Consider the following 16,221-nt stretch of genomic DNA (forward strand, 5'->3'; position numbering starts at 1 on the left):
AGGTAGAACCAACATAAGAAGGGAAAAAAAGTTGAAGTTTTTGTAAAATCCTTGTTTACTCATTTTTGTCATTTGGTACAGTACTAGAAACTACCATCAACCTTATCAAGCAAAAGAGTAAAGCATTTCCTATCTTGTCAAAATGAAATGTTAAATGTCCCTCACCCATGAAACCTAACACCAAACTATTTTTTTGAAGGAAAACACATATGGGAAGGAAGGAACAAAACTATTCCTGCAGCCTCCTGGACACATCTAAACACAGCCCTTCACAGGCAAGAGTTCTTTCAACATTTCTTGCTAGCCATTGCTCTTTCCTCAGAAGGTGACAGTTTAACCACACCAGTCTTTTTTGACTTATTTCATGAGCTCTTCAAACTTGCCAGCACAGAGCTCCCAGTGAGTGTTCCCATCTCTCCCAGGATATCCTGCCAGCACTTGGAGGCACAGGCAGCTGAAGGGCACTACTGATTCTGAATGCCACAGCACCCACAGTTTGCCCAAAAATTCCCTGTGAAACAAAAAGAAAACTAAATGCAACTGTTGGTTGTTAATGGAATCAACTAAACAAGAACAGGAACACACCCAGAAAGCGAAACTTCTGGCAAAGGAAACCGGCAGGAGTTTTTATTGCACTTTTAAATGATGCAGCCAGGTAATTTTTCAATAGGCCTGATGAAAGGCAAAAGAAGGGAGACATGGAACAACATACAGTTCAGGATCATGTCAAGCACATGGAGCTCCTCAAGCATTTGCAGGGCTCAAGAAGCAGAAAATGCTTTAATATCCAACTTCAAAACCGAAAGGGCTGTTTCTGCAGTCTAGAGACTGTAATCCTGGAACCTGAGGCTTGCCTCCAGAAAAGGAAAACAGCAGCAGGAGGCAAGGTTTACTCACAAAAGAGCGACCAGATTAGAGCGTGAAGCATGTCTGACACTCGGGATCAAACAAGCACTCTTCTGGGTCAGCTGAGGTTTTCCTACAGAATGAAAGGATACAGCAGCTAATTGGGACCAGGCTCTGAATTGCAACTCATTCTTCCTCTCAAAATTTATGAAGTGGACATTTTTTTCCTCATCCACTACATACCTACAACAACTCTGGATGAGTCCCCACATGGCACAATGGCTACTGGAGGTGACCCAATACTGCTGCCATGCCCACACACACCTACACTCACTGCTGCTGGGGCAGCAGGACACACGGATGGCACAGGCAGCCGAGCCAGAGAAACCCTCACAAAGCTGCTGCCAGGGTCACCTCCAGCTCCCTGAGCACAGGCAGCCCCCGAGACCTTCCTAGCAGCAGCACAGGCAGAAGGACAAAAGACAGCACCCAGCACTTTGAAGACAGGATCACATCAGCTCCATGTTAAACTCTCGTGGAACTACACTATCAGGACAGGAACATGGAAAAGAAAATTGATCACACTACTTTTCTTGATAATCCAAAGGCAAATTGACACCAGTAGTGAAACTTAAGCTAGGAGAGATACTTACCCCCATTCCACAACAAGGTAAAAACACACAAGGACTCAGACAAGAATCAAAACCAACACAACAAAAATCCCCTAAAACACAAAAATGCCCAAACCAACAAAAAAGATCCCACAAACAAGTAAACAGGCCTGCTTATTCGTGTTGTTTACCCTCAGAAGAGCACACAATGTAAGCTCAAGAAGCTCCCCTTTAGGGCTGACATGCGTGGACAAAGCACCACCTCAACACTTTGCTACACAAAAGAGAAAGTTCCTCCTCCAGCAAGCTGGACAGTATTTCTGAATTCTTTACATACCAATTACTGGATTCATCCAGTGACAGATCCAGATCCAATGACAAATTCATCAAGACAGATCACCATCTAATTTTGAAGACTGTTTTATCTCAAGGTCTTATTAACTTTCTGAAGTAAAGCCTGATTCTAAAATGTGAAGAGATGACCAATTAAATTATCTAACCTGATAGCAGTACATACTAATTGATGCACATGTCCTAGAAAAGAAACTGTCTTGGGCAATGAGGGACTCTAGAATGTTTGAGGATCATATCAAGCTCCGTTTCAAATGCCATTACCCAATGTCCAGCATGATTTTCCCATATTCTCTTAACGTTCTCTTTTTAGGGATCTTGGAAGTCTCATCTAAAGAGTACAGAGACCCATCTTAACAATTCCCTTCATACCATACAGAACATACAATATAACTAAAAGTAATTCTCAAAATTAACTTGTTGCCTAGACAGAAGAGGGGACTAGAAAGCATGGATCTACACAGATTAAAAAGAGATAACTCAAGCCCTTCCACAGAGCCTTCAAGGAAGGAGCAGGGAATCCTTCCTGACCAGAAGAGCACTTTCATGTCCTCTTGCACTAGAGAATACCAGTTTAATTTCTCCATGTGCAAGGCTTGATAATATGTGCTGGTCCATCACTCAGCAGCAAGGACTTCTGGTGTCAGTAACAAGTCTTGCCTCAGAAGACAGAGCTGCAGAGGGTTTAATGGACCTCATCTCTCAAGAACATACAGTTTTCATATTTAAGCCAGAATCTCATCAGACTCAGCATTCTGCAGACTTTTTTTTTTCCACAAACACAAAGTTGACTCTGAGGAGCAACACATACCTTCACACAAGAAAACCAGAACACCTTCCTAAGAGGAGGAAGCATCTTAGCTGGCACGGACAACAAGCCTGCACTCAAGCAGCAGAAGAGTTTTGTCTCATGAGAACAGCCTAGCAGAGTATGACCTGATGGTGGGAGATGTAGATACAGTTATAAGGACACCACTAAACTTAGTTTACGCTTTCAGAAGACCAACTATGCTTTACAGCAGAGCAAGATTATGACAACGTATCCAAATCAACTGGTTGGGACATGGTGAACTCAAACAGCAAAATGAAAAGAGTCTTCTGCTGAGTGCTCTCTACCTTGTTTTTCACTTAAGTGTTAATTAACAGATCAAATAAAATGTCCTCAGTTGAGCGGTAGTAATTATTTACCTTTATCTGGATAATGCTATACCAGATTTCAACTTAGCAAATATATTCCCAGCCTTGCACAGATTTATGCTTAACTTTAAGCTGTCCAAACAGCATCTGGCCCTTGCAACTTATGATCACAGAGTGCGTTTCTCACAGAGCTCTCACTACAACATCTACAGAGCCCCTTGCTCCTAAACTTGTGCAACAGCCCTGTTTTAACCTTTGGTCTTCAATTATTCATGATCACAAACTACTGCAATGTAGCACTCCAGAAATACATGCAACTAGGAAGCTAAACGGATATATGGAAAAAAGCAAACAGCAACAATATTCCTCAAAGATTTTGCAAAGTATGTAATATACCTAGAAAAAAAGAATACATTTATTTAGCTGTTTTACACTGGAAGACACCAGTGATACAGTAGATAATAAATACTGATAACCACACACATACAGCATGTAGATGGGCTGAATTCAAACCATGAACAGAAATCACACATGAGTGTAATTGAGATGTAAAAACCAAGCACAAGAAGGAACAAAACAAATGTAATAAAGCATGTTACATAATTTTACTAAGGAAGTAAAAGAAAAAAAAAAGTCACAGGATGCAAAGAAAATATTAAAACCAGCAGATATTGCATTTACCCAGACCATTAAAATAACAATTTAGGAAAATGTGGAAGAAATAATGTACACATATATATAGGTAAATCTTAATAAGACAAGTCAGATAATCTTTGACTAGAAGTTTGAACAAACCTAGTATGTACTCAAAATTAATACAGTCATTAAAATAAGCAGCCAATCCAACACTAAGATAAGATGCATGACCCTCTCCAGAGTCCTTGCAACCTGTGGGTGAGGAAGCCCAGATCCCCAGCTATGGACTTTACACAGGATCCCAGCCTGCAGGCTGTAAAAACTGGGCATTTCAGACTCCCTTTATCTTGATGGTGACACATCAAATAACCAGTAGCAGCAACAGCAGCCTGCAGCCCACCATCAGCAGGGGCAACTCTCAATTCTGTCCCAAGCTGGACATCAGAACAGTTTGGATAATACTAGAGTAGCATGCCTGGAGATCCCCAGCTGAGGTGCCTTATCCAATCAGATGCTGTCTCATATTAAAACAGAAATTAATTTGATTCAGTCTCAAGGAAGGGAAAGTCAGGGCAATGTTACAGGTGATAGGGATTATACCAACCTCCCTACTGGAAACTGGAAATTTGTCACCAAACCTTAAAGAAAAGTCATCCCTAAGCAGATTTCAAATGGACACAACTGAATTTTTTCAGGTCTTAGGATGAACCGCCAGTTCTCTCTTCCACCACCAATATGCCAAAGGTCCTTCTCCCACCCACAGTGCTAAAATGCCTCTTGCCTCTTAAAAGATGAGAACAGCCACAGCATGATAGAAGAGATGATCACATATCCCCTTTACACAGCATTGCAATCCCTGAATTATCACAGGCTCATTGGGAACCCTATTTTTTCCCTTAACTTACCAAACTAACTAGAATGCTCCCAAGCTCTGGGGATGACAACTATCATGTTAAATATTTTTCCCTTTTCAACAAACAGTTAAAGAATCTATTAATTTTCTACTGCTGTCCTACGACCCAACAGGTGACCTGGAACCAGGAGTAGTTTTGGAGAAAGGGTAGGAAGCCAGGAAGCCATCTGGAGGTATACTTAACTCCTATATGTGTGTATATATATATAAAAAACTCCAGGCAATAAACTTGACAGCCCCTCAGTCTGCTTTCTCTATCTGTCACTCGCTGAATCTAATCTTCAATTAAATCAAAACAATATTAGGAAAATGTCTCATGCAGCATTAACACTACCCTTGATCATAACTCCAATCTAATACTCAAGTGCTGTATTTAATTCAGCTTCAAGTTAGAAATTATTTCCTGAAGGTAATGAAAACAAACAGATGGATAGAGGAGTCCACTTCATCTCTTCTACACCACTCAAGAGGGCTTGACACCTCTCACTTGAAAGAAATTGTATTGAAATGTAATGTTACACACCACTAGGAAATTAATGAGCAACAGGGAAAAAGCTTGTACACAATAACAAAATACAAAGTTTTATAAAGGGTCACACGAAACACCTAAAAATAACAATAGTAACAAAAGCAGCAGTAATAATATGTTATCATGTAGTATTTAGGAAATATCAAACTTGACTTTTATATGAGCGTTATTCTTCTGCAGTCACTGGATGACCAAAAAAACCTTTCTTAAAAAGGATCTTTAAATGCAATTTTATCAGTCTACTTTCCACAGGCTGGCTGTGGGATTAGATTTCCCTTAGCCTGACTACAAACACTGCTGGAGGCATACATTCTCTGATAATAATTATGTCTTCCACTGACTAATTCCAGCATCTACATTAGCTCAACCCTCATTGCTCATAGCAGGTTTGAGGATAAGATTTCACTGGACTCTGCAGTAGATGGAGCAAGAGTTACACTGTGAACAGCTTTCATAAATTTTCTTTGTTCATGTGCATCTTATGTGTATCACTAGAAGAAAGAAGTCTAAAAAGCAGCCAGTCTATTTCATTTAATATCAAATAAAGAAAAAACAAGTTTGAAAAACTATTATACTAGGTATGTCTGCTAAAGACTACTCAGAACAGTATTATTAATATTTTCTGTATCAATTTCATTGTATTGAAGGATTAAAAATGCTATTCCTTTGGAAGTCTGCTCTTAAGGAAAAAGTCTGATCTTGAGGAAAAAAAATACTTTTTTAGCACTCCAACAAGTAAAGACATATTCTTTGATTTTTTTTAACCACCAGTAGACTGTCCTTACTATAATGGCAAGGGGAAGAAAATCAGATTACTGCTGGAAAAAAATTACTAAATAAAACCCCAAATGCTTTAAAGAATTATATTACCTCAAATCAATAATATTATCTGGAACGAGATATGAGTAAATACATTACACAAGTAATCCATTTGTGGAAAACAACCATATCCTCTCTAAGAGCTCAATGTAGCATTTCACAGACTAAGGTAATTTCCATGGCAAAAACAAGACTCCTCTTAACACATAAGACTCTCTGAATTTCTGAGCTATGCTTCTACTTATTTTAAGTGAAGACAAACATCTAAGAAGTAGAAAGATACTTACATATGACTGACGCCAAGCATGCACTCTCAAAAGGAATTTCAGATATTTACTGTTTAAGCACAAGTAATTTACACTGCTGCTACACAGCCTGCAGTACACCCTACCCTTCCCTTCTCCAGCTCTGCAACTCTCACCCATTAAAAATTCCTCACGTATCTGAGTGTATGGAGAAAATCTCTAAGAGAACATGATAAAATTGTATGTACTGTCTAAGCAACCACTATGAAGCTTTGGTTACTCTCTGCTGTTATGTGAGAAAAAAGCCCAGCCCAGTAACTTTACCAGAGTGGAGGGAAGGAAAGGTAGAATGAGGAAAATATGGTCTAACTGATGAATATTTCTAGTAGTAATAATTTTTGCTAATATTTGAAAGAGCCCCCAGCATACAAACAGGTCTTCCCAGATCACCAACAGCAAAGAATTTTTTTCACTCTCTTTAGCTTTACAATTCAGATTATTCCCACATTAAAATACTCCTTGGGATTCATACAGAAGGGTATTACTTGAAGGATAAACAGGCACTACAACTACATGGCTTTTATAAAGCTTTGTATTGGGTTTGCTTATGTCATTAAATGAGCAAAACTGGAAAAGGTCCCAGAAAGAGTGAGAAGCATAAGGAAGCTGGCAATGAGCATGCCAAGCTCCAGCACAAAAGCACGTTAGTAAGCAAAATGGGGGAGAAAACAAGGAGGGTGGGGGAGCCAGAATATGAGATTATAGCAAATTGCAGGGGTTTACTGGCCAGCAAATCAATCAATAGAGTCAATCGGAATCTTGGGAACATACATATTGGATATGTAAGGATAAAGCTGATGTGATGGCAGGTTATGGACTAGCACCAGGTTTAAAATTAAATTGGTCACATTTTTGAGGGACTAAATAAGAGAAATTATCTATGTGACAACCTTAAGATTAGAAATAAATGGCCTTTTCCCTTCTAAAAAAAAAAAAAAGTACTGCTTGAAGACAAGTAAAAGGTGTTTTACTTTATTTTTCTATTACTTTCTTCTCGAGCATTGGGCTAAGATGAGAAAGATAAGAACCAACAGGGGGGAAGGGAGGAATCCAGGAGGAAACCTTCCAGGAGAGCTTAAAATATACTCTACCCCAGTGACTAAGGCTGAGCCTCTGCTTACAAGGAGGTGTGTTACTGCACCGTGAGGGAGGTGTGGGCCCTCCTACAGAAGCACAGCAGAGGCACTACAGGTTTTACCACAAGTCTCACCTTAGGCAAGAGCCTTTCCAGCAAGCCCTGCTACTATCCAAATCTTATCTTTTCTTCAACCACATCTGTCTAATGAAAGATATCACTTCTCTCTAACAACCTGGCCTAATTCTGTGTCTGCTTGAGATTTTAAAAGTTATCAGGCACTACTTTGCTTTATAATACAAAAGCAATTAGACTTTGTCACCAGTAATATCATTATCTGCTTTTGCAAAAGACTGCCATGGGCTATCCAGTAACTCTGTATGTTCAGCTACATGAACACTGATGTTCTACACAAGTGCTTTCATCAGAGGTGAAGATCTGGTCTTATTCAACATATCACAACCATGTATTTAAAATACAGTTCTGCAGCTCCGCTGGACAGAACTCCTTATGTTTGATCACTTGAAATACACATTAACTTTGGACATCATTCTCTACTTTGATTAACATTCTGCTACTTTTGTGAATTCTACAGATGTTTAAATAAAAACCAGGATAATTACTCTGCTTCTTCCCAGCACATCAGTAGGGTCACAGTGAACAAGGCAGAGGCTGCTCCAAAGTCACAAACCTGATTCACTGTGACCTCAGTAAAACTCCATTATGTCTAACAACCCTTACCTCAGAAATCATTGTGGCTGTGATACACATATCAGTGTGGCCATTCAATGCTCTTTTAGGGTGGGTATACATCTTGGACATATAAACAATTACTTTGGCTAAAGCTTACCGTAAAGAGTCCTCTTTCTGAGATACTGTCAGGCTTTTGAAGAAGCCAAGTGTGAAGAAAGAGAACTCTTTTCTTCACCACACATTGTCTTGCTGTATTTTATATTTAGGTCTCTGTAACAATCATACACTTTTATAAAACACTGCTAACTGAAACAGTTTGCACACAAAGGGACAGAAGCTATTTGTACTGAGCACTTAAATTTTGAACAGCCATGAAGGGTTCTCTACAACAGTAATCTTAATTGTAAGGTACATTCATGCCAACCACACAAGGGGAGTAGAGACCACTTCTCAGTTTGATATCACAGCCTATACCTAAGGCATCCCACAAGCATAGGAACAGCAAGATAAAAAAAGCAAAATTACTTTTTCCTGAAACCATATGCAACAGCAAAAGAGGAGAGCTTGAAAACCCACAAACACATTCACTCCAGCAAGACAACCTGCTTTCCACAAGGATTTAAGCAATGTGAAGTGACTGTTCATCAGCTGTCCTGAAAAGAGGGAGAATTGCAGAAGAACAAAATGATCTTTCACTCTACAGAGATGCTAAACAAACCTGTGCTTTTGGGTTTCACATAAATACTATTGATCAATCATTAGACACTAAATTGTGGAAGTGCTCCATGAACAATCATGGTTCATTGCTTTTAAGGTTAACTGCAGCCCAGATGAATTTAACTGTGCAAGCACCCTACTACAACTGTGAATATGTGTCTCTCAGCAAAAGTTGCTGTTTTCTTTGAAAGCATACAAAAAGCCATCCCTGAAAAAAATGCTCATATTAAAAAACAAAACAAACAAAAAAAAAAAAAAAAAAAAAAAAAACCCAAAACCCCTAACAAACCAAACTCCACCACCAAAACCAACCAACCAAACTTTTTTTCGACTGCCATCTCAGGTCAAAAAAACGCAGGATTATGACAAGCACAGTGTGTGGTTTCAAATGTTCTTGCCTTCAACTATTTTTCTGCAATAATTACAGCATGATTGGTCACTACTTTGGAAATAAAAGTTGAAACAGTCACAGGGAAATGTACTTTATAAACAACAGCCATCTTATCATCTGGGAATTTTTAACCTTAGATTTACTAGGATGCTCACGAAAACAATCTAACCTGAATCATCACATACAGCTAAGAAGTCTCAAACTGACCTTGAGATCTCAATAAGCCTTTGATTTTGCTCTTTTACCAAGTTGTTCACAAAAAACAAAGATGATTCATTCTTATGTGAAACACAACTGGCCCAATTTAAAGCTCAGTTTAGCACTGAGTACAGAGAACACACCAAAGAAAAGCTAATTGACAATGTGAAAGAAGTAGAGAAATGCTAACAATTAACCAGGCTTGGTAGCTGATGTGGAGAAAGACCTTTTTATTAAAACTCAGATTGATTTGCATTATATTCATTACACTGAACAATGTGAATGTTTTGATGAAACTTTCCTGTTTTCATGGCTGTTTTCACAAACAGTCAACTGTGCAAAACATTTCTTCCTAATTTACCACTATCTAGAGCAAACATTCAAGAATCAAGACCCAGAAAAAAATTGTGAAATCCTAACAAAATTTTTTTGCCTATTCTGAAATTCCAGAAAGATTAAAAAAACACAACAAAAAAATCCAACCACAAAAAGCAAGCATTGTGTTTCCAACAACAACAAAAAAATAGATGGTGTCATGACCACAACATAAATAAGCTAAATTTGAAACTTGTCACTGTCTGCAGCAGCTTACAAGTAGTATGTTTAACCTGGAGGGCAGCACAAACTGTAAACATGTATTTTAAAATAAAGGACAGGCTGAAGTTACTAAAAGACAAAATCTGAAAAGAAGTGATAAAATGCTTTCTTCTCTGATATTGCAACATATGAAAAGTTTGCCCAAACTCTCAAGCTGTGAGTAGGCCAATCTGTAAGAAACCTGTTTTAGGGCTTCAGTTGCACTATAGTTTTCTAGCTCCACATTAATTGTAAAATAATCTCCTTCTTACAGGATAGTTTCTTAATCTGCTCTACTGGAACACTGTTTAAAGTTCTCTCAAGCATCAGTGAGATAGTATAGTCTATCTAAATTCTGAGAATAAGGAGAACTCCACAAGTACAACTACAAATCACTGAGAATACAATTTTAGAGAAATCACAGTATCTGCACTTAAAAATTAAGTGACTACTTTTTCTACGTTTAAACTACCGATAACAATTAAAAGTTGGAGAAGATTCCTCTGCTGAACAACAGCAATTGTGATGGTAAAAACTTAACACATTTATAGTAGAAACATTAGCTTGCAAATGCAATCAGGTGTCACAGGGAAAAAAAATCTGTCTTTACTGAGGATTGAAACATTTAAAATGCAGAGATTAAAAAAAAAAATTAATCTTCCTTAATATAAATAGTAAGTCCATAGGATCATTAATATACAACAGAAAAGACCCAACTGGTCAGTTTTCTCAGAACATACTCTCATTGTTCTAGTTCAGTGTTTAAGTCCACTGACCATGTAAGTACAGTTTTCAGAACATCAACCACAAACAATCCAACTTTATGTTTACCTGTGAACCTCAAAACCCCATGAAGTATGAAATGAAACTAGTTCTACAAGCAAACTGCATTAACTCTTTCTGAGCCTTAACATTGTACACTCATTTGTGATGCATATAAAGAACACTGAACCATGAACATTTTCAGTCTTTTGTACCAAAATATTCCTCTTTGCATAAAGAAAATGAAATTAAGCATGTGTATTGCCTGTCCCATGATTCTCTCTGATCCATACAGAAGGTTAACTTCAAAATGACCCTTGCTCTTGCCATGCATAGTGCTCCAGCTCAGCATGTGTTTTCCCTCCACAACATAGAAGCTCACTCCAGATGTGAAGCGAAATAACAATAAAAAGTCTGCATAGAGAAAACACAAACCTTCAAAACAAGATTAGGAGCACATACCCTCTTCTTACCATTTCAACAAACATAGAATCTAATGGTCTATTTATGATCAAGGAAAATAAACTTGCAAGGAAAAAACTCAAGCGTTCTTCACTTTGCTCAAGTCCATCTCCTGTGAATAAGAAAGATACAGCTGTACTCTTGAACCCATAAGGCTTGGAAATTAGGCCATTCTTCTGCTTAAGGCCCTGAAGGGATAAATTCTTGTCAGATACTTTCTCCCACGCCCCCCTGTCCAAATCAAAACCATGTGTTCTTATTGTGCAAAAGAAAATCCAGAAGGGAAAAAAAAAAAAAGAAATTAAACGTGGTATAATCATTATCATCCCAACTTGACCATTTCATTCTATCCTCTTATCTCTTGCCCTGTTCAACTTTCCTCTTTAAAATGCAGCTGTCTCGTAGAAAGGCATCCTTAACCACACCCACTTGAGCTGGCATCTGAGATGTCACCGTCCCATAGCTAACCAAGGAATGGGTGTAAATGTGTCAAAGTTATAATTATTTGTATGATAGTGAAGCACATCACATGGTCATAGGTCACTGCTTTATCCTTCTTAAAACTTCCCTTGCCACACCATCTCAATCATTCTCACATAGCACTGGCTAGGTAAAGACAAACCACAATTCCCACATTCCTCCTCAACTCTGGCCAGAATTATCATCCAACACTCCTGCCTTGTTCACTTCTTCTTCCACTGTAAACATGCCAGATTGCTCCAGCAGAAATAAACAACTTTGAGGTATTTGAAAAGTACAAAACAAAATAATACTTTAAAATTTAGCTAGATAGGTAAAACCACAGCACAAGTAAACAGCAATACCTTCACAAATAATAGCAATACCTTCAAAAGACTAAATTACACTTACTATGGAAGAAAAAAAAGTATTCTTATGCCAGACTAAGAGGTCTTTATGTCAGAAAAAGCAAGCTACTTTCAGCATTCTCATTCTTACTAACTTAAAGTACTATACAGCAAGTAGAATAGAGCCAACTGTTGAATCTCTGAGTCTTTTCTTACACAGAGCTCCCTAAAAACATCTAAGAGAATATATGACCTATGTATTTCTTCTCTTCTGCCTTAATTCAGGAAAACCATTCCTCAATTTAATTACACAATACAAGGCAACACGTTATGAAGGGGAAAACATAAAAGCCCCTCTTTCCTCAATTAATACCGACTCAATGAAAACAGAAGAGACAGTCTAGCTCAAAACTTTTGATTCCTGTCCTCTTTTTCCACCAACAGCAGAAATGGGAAGCTCAGCTCACCCAAACTAACCCCGACTGCAATTGTTTAAATGCAGTGATACACTACCTGTCACAGTGTACAAAAATATACATCAAGAGGAGGCTGTAAATAGTTACATGTACAAAATCAAAACAGGGAAAATTATTATTTTGAATACTGCTCTTACCCCTCACTTGAAAAAATAAATCCAGTAATACACATGAAAATACAGTACCTTCTCCACCCATTAATTTCCCCAAGATTCCAAATAAACTGCTAGTAAGAATAAGTATTTGATCATCATCATAATTTACTTTGCTTCCTTAAACACAGCTTTCATGAGCGAGAAATAACATTTCCAGTGAAAAGTATTTACAGACATATGCTAGGGAAGCTAAGCATAGCACTGGGAGATGTCAGGAATAGCGAAAAGACAAAGAAAGGAAAAAGAGTGTGAAGCTCCACAGGGGAGACCTATCAGTTACACACAGACTGATGCCCCCCGGGCCCTGGCTCCCTCCACCTGTTGTCTGTCCGATGCTGCCAGTTCCTGTTCTTTTCACTCCAGCTTTCTGATAAGACTTTATCAAGTAATATGCTGCCTGATCTTATCCCTTCTAAAGTATTTTCAAAGGGCACTGTAGGACAAAAGGCACAAGGCATTATGGAAACATGCAAGTTTTTTCACCCATCCCATCAGGAACTCCTGTAATTCCTGAAGGAATGTATATTCTTATAATAGCTGCTATACCCAATATTATAATTTCTTTTTTCAAATGATAACACAAATGCCTGCACACTCACTGAGAAAAGCACACATTAAAATTTTATTTGTTTTCTATTTCAAAGTACTGAAAGCAGCTACCAAGAGACAGGGGGTGGTAGTGGCAGGGTAGCTCCCCATTATTTCATGCTACAACCTCACCCCATGTGCAGAGCACAGCTGGACACACATGTAGGGCTGTACTCAGAAGCATCAATCAGCTCTCTCCGGACACAGAGCTCCAGTCAATTCCTTGGGAGTCACACACTGGAGCAACGCTGTGAGATGGCCACGTGCACCAGGTGGAAGAAAAGAGCCTTCACCGAAGATCACCATGAGCTGCTCAGGAGAGCTTTGCTAATATACATACTGGAGAACTGGACATATGCACTGCAAAGATGGACTTTTTTACCAGCTCTTTAATTCCTCACTCTTCCCAATTACTTCTCCCTTTAGTTACAACTTACCACCTCGGTTACCCAGAGCTTACTAGCTCGATTTTGTCTATCATGAGCCACCAGCATAAACAGTTCCCCAGTCCATTAGAATTGATTAGCAGAAGGAAGCACATTAAAAGTAATTTAAGAGTCTCACCTCACCCTCACAGAATCCATTTTAAATCAAGGAATGCTGCTGATCAGGAAGTCAGCAATGGACCACCTACTCCTCCTCCCTCCTCCGTTTGCCACTTTAGCCAAAGGTCTGATGTAAGAGACACCACGGGTGGCCAGGATAGCTCCTGAGGCTGCCCAACAGGCAGAGCTCGAGGTCTCCGTGCCAAAATCCTGAGGACTAATGACAGCACTGGAGTAACTCTGTGCAGACTGGGGAGCTTACAACTGCACAGATCTTTAGTGCTTATCTGGCTAGGAGATGATATTCATTAGTATAAGGTTTCAGACTTGCACCAAGATTTTCAGAAGCAAATGTGCAATTTTAAGTATTCTGATACCCTGTAAAAACCTAAGTGTTTCAGATGCCCAGTGCACTCTCTGAAACTACAGTAATAAAAAACTAATATTTAGTATTCCTTAGGTGTCAAAACTGAGCACTCACAAATAGTGTAATATCTTCTACATTAACGACCAACACTCTGAAGTTTTCATTCCATAAAAGATTATGATATTTGAAAATATTTCCATTTGCCTTGTGTATATTTTGCAAGTCTTATGGACTGTATTACCAGATATAAACATAAATATTTCTTATCCTTTTCTGTCATCTATCTCTCATCTACATTCCTATATACATTTGAAATAGAGACTCATGAGTAACATGTATCATGCAAACCTGGACTTTATCATTTAATTAAATCAAAATGTTCATCCCAAGGACTTGCTTTTGTTCTTACAAACACAGAACTCATCAGTCCATGAAGAGTAAGGACAGACCAAACACATCTATTTGCATTAACTAGCAATAAGTCTGATATTGCTGTATCAATTAAACTTCCACTGAGTGACTGATACTAAAAGCTCATTATAATAATTCACCACACTGGGGTTTCACTTCTCTCGTTATATTATCTCTGTTACCTTTGTCTTCCAAATCAGCTTCTTACACCCACTTTTCATTTCATATCAGTCAGTAACCTATTCAGGAGGCACTACTGCTAGGGCTTGTACAGCAACAAACCTTAGAAGCTCCTGCTACTAGCCAGAATGCCTATAGAATAGATTGATGCACTACAATCATCTTCTTCAACCCATTTCAGCCCACTAGGCCATATTCCTTAGTTCCTTACCAATCACTTTCCACACAAATAGAAGGTGGCTATGACTGCATGTGTTATATTTCCTTTTACTCCTTTTACCCCCTCTTTCTGCCACCCTCCCAAAGGCAATTAAGTATACATATTGCAAACAATAGTGCTTTTAACACTGGTCCCCTCATCCAAGAGGAAAATTTCACAACTCCCACATTACCACCTATGTAAATAATCACCACTGATGGACAGGACCAGACATGGCCCAGCATTCCTCAGGTACACTGTCCATCATAGCCAAGACCGATTATTTTCTATGGAAGACCACCACACCAGAGAATTAAATTGGTCACATCGAGTCCGGGCGGAGCAGAGCAGAACGCAAAGATGTTTAAACAGAGCACAAAGGAAGATACAATGAACTCGGCGAAGAACCAAGGACACGACCACAGCTCTCTCAGAGGCAACACAAAGCAAAGCAGAGGAAGGGACACAACACCAGGGACCGTCTTGGAGATGCAAACCGAACAAAGAGCAAGTACCGCTGAGCCCCAAAAGGTGAGGCAAGGCGAAGCGCCAGGCTGTCAGACAGCCCGCAAGTGGATATCCCAAGGCGGGCGCGGAGGTGCCGAGCGTGGGGGCCGCCCTAAGGCGGGGCACGCCGGCTGCCGCCCGCAGGGGCTACAGGCCTCTCGCTGCCGGGGGCCCGCGGCCAGCTGAGGACATATAAGGGCAGCCCGGCCCGGCCCGGCCCGGCCCGGGAGCGCTGGGAAGGGCTGCGGGAGGGCTCCCCGCGGGAGGCCCGGGGCCGCGGGCAGGCTGGGGCGCCGCGGAGCGCGGCGGGCCGGGCCCGCCCCGGCAGCGCCGCATGGAGGAGCCAGGGGCGCGGGCAGGCGGCGGGGCCGGCCCGGCGCTCCGCACGGCCGCGGCCCGCCCGCCCCTGGGGCACTCGGCCTGGGCGGCACGACGGGCCGGGCCGCCACGGGGTACCGGGGAGAGGCGGAGGGAAGCACGGAGGAGGGGGGTCCCGGCGCGGCACTCACGTTCTCCGTGTCCCGCTCGTTGACGGTGGGCAGCGGCGTGCGGGTGGACATGGTGCGGGCCGCGGCGGCGCCGCGCCCGGCGCTCCGAGAGCGGAGGCCGCTCCTAGGCCGCGGCGGAGCCCGCCGGCCGGCCCCGCCGGCAGCCGGGCGCACACGGCGGGACGCGGGGCCTCCTGCCCGCTACGCGCCCGGCGCCATCGCCTCGCCCGACCGCCTGGCTGCCCCTCCGCCCGCCGCGCCGCCGCCGCCGCCGGGGTCCGCGCAGCTCGGCCGCCGGCTCCTCCTCCTTCCCCGCCCTCCTGCCCGCTCAGGTGAGCGACCGGCAGCGCAGGGGGGCCGCGGCGCCTCCTCGCAGCATCCGGCGGCGGCACCAACTCCGCCTCGCTTCTCCCCTCCTCCGCCTCCTCCCCTGCCCGCCCCCGCCCCGCCGGCCCCGCCGCAGGAAGCGCCGCGCGGT

General features: G+C 41.3%; 1 protein-coding gene across 5 annotated transcripts in view; it reads right to left on the reverse strand.

Annotated features, from left to right (window-relative positions):
* Positions 1-15,889, reverse strand: part of MARK1 (microtubule affinity regulating kinase 1) — a 56,617-nt gene extending 40,728 nt beyond the window's left edge. For all 5 annotated transcript variants that reach the window (XR_002467485.2, XM_021552535.2, XM_021552517.2 and 2 more), the window contains exon 1: positions 15,765-15,889. Coding sequence is in view for 4 of the 5 variants with exons in the window: in XM_021552535.2 (XP_021408210.2) it covers positions 15,765-15,815 (51 nt within the window). In the remaining variant the exon portion in view is untranslated. The remainder of the gene's footprint in view (positions 1-15,764) is intronic.
* Between the last annotated feature and the right edge of the window lie 332 nt (positions 15,890-16,221).

The sequence above is a fragment of the Lonchura striata genome, chromosome 3, assembly GCF_046129695.1.
Source record: "Lonchura striata isolate bLonStr1 chromosome 3, bLonStr1.mat, whole genome shotgun sequence".
NCBI lineage: Eukaryota > Metazoa > Chordata > Aves > Passeriformes > Estrildidae > Lonchura > Lonchura striata.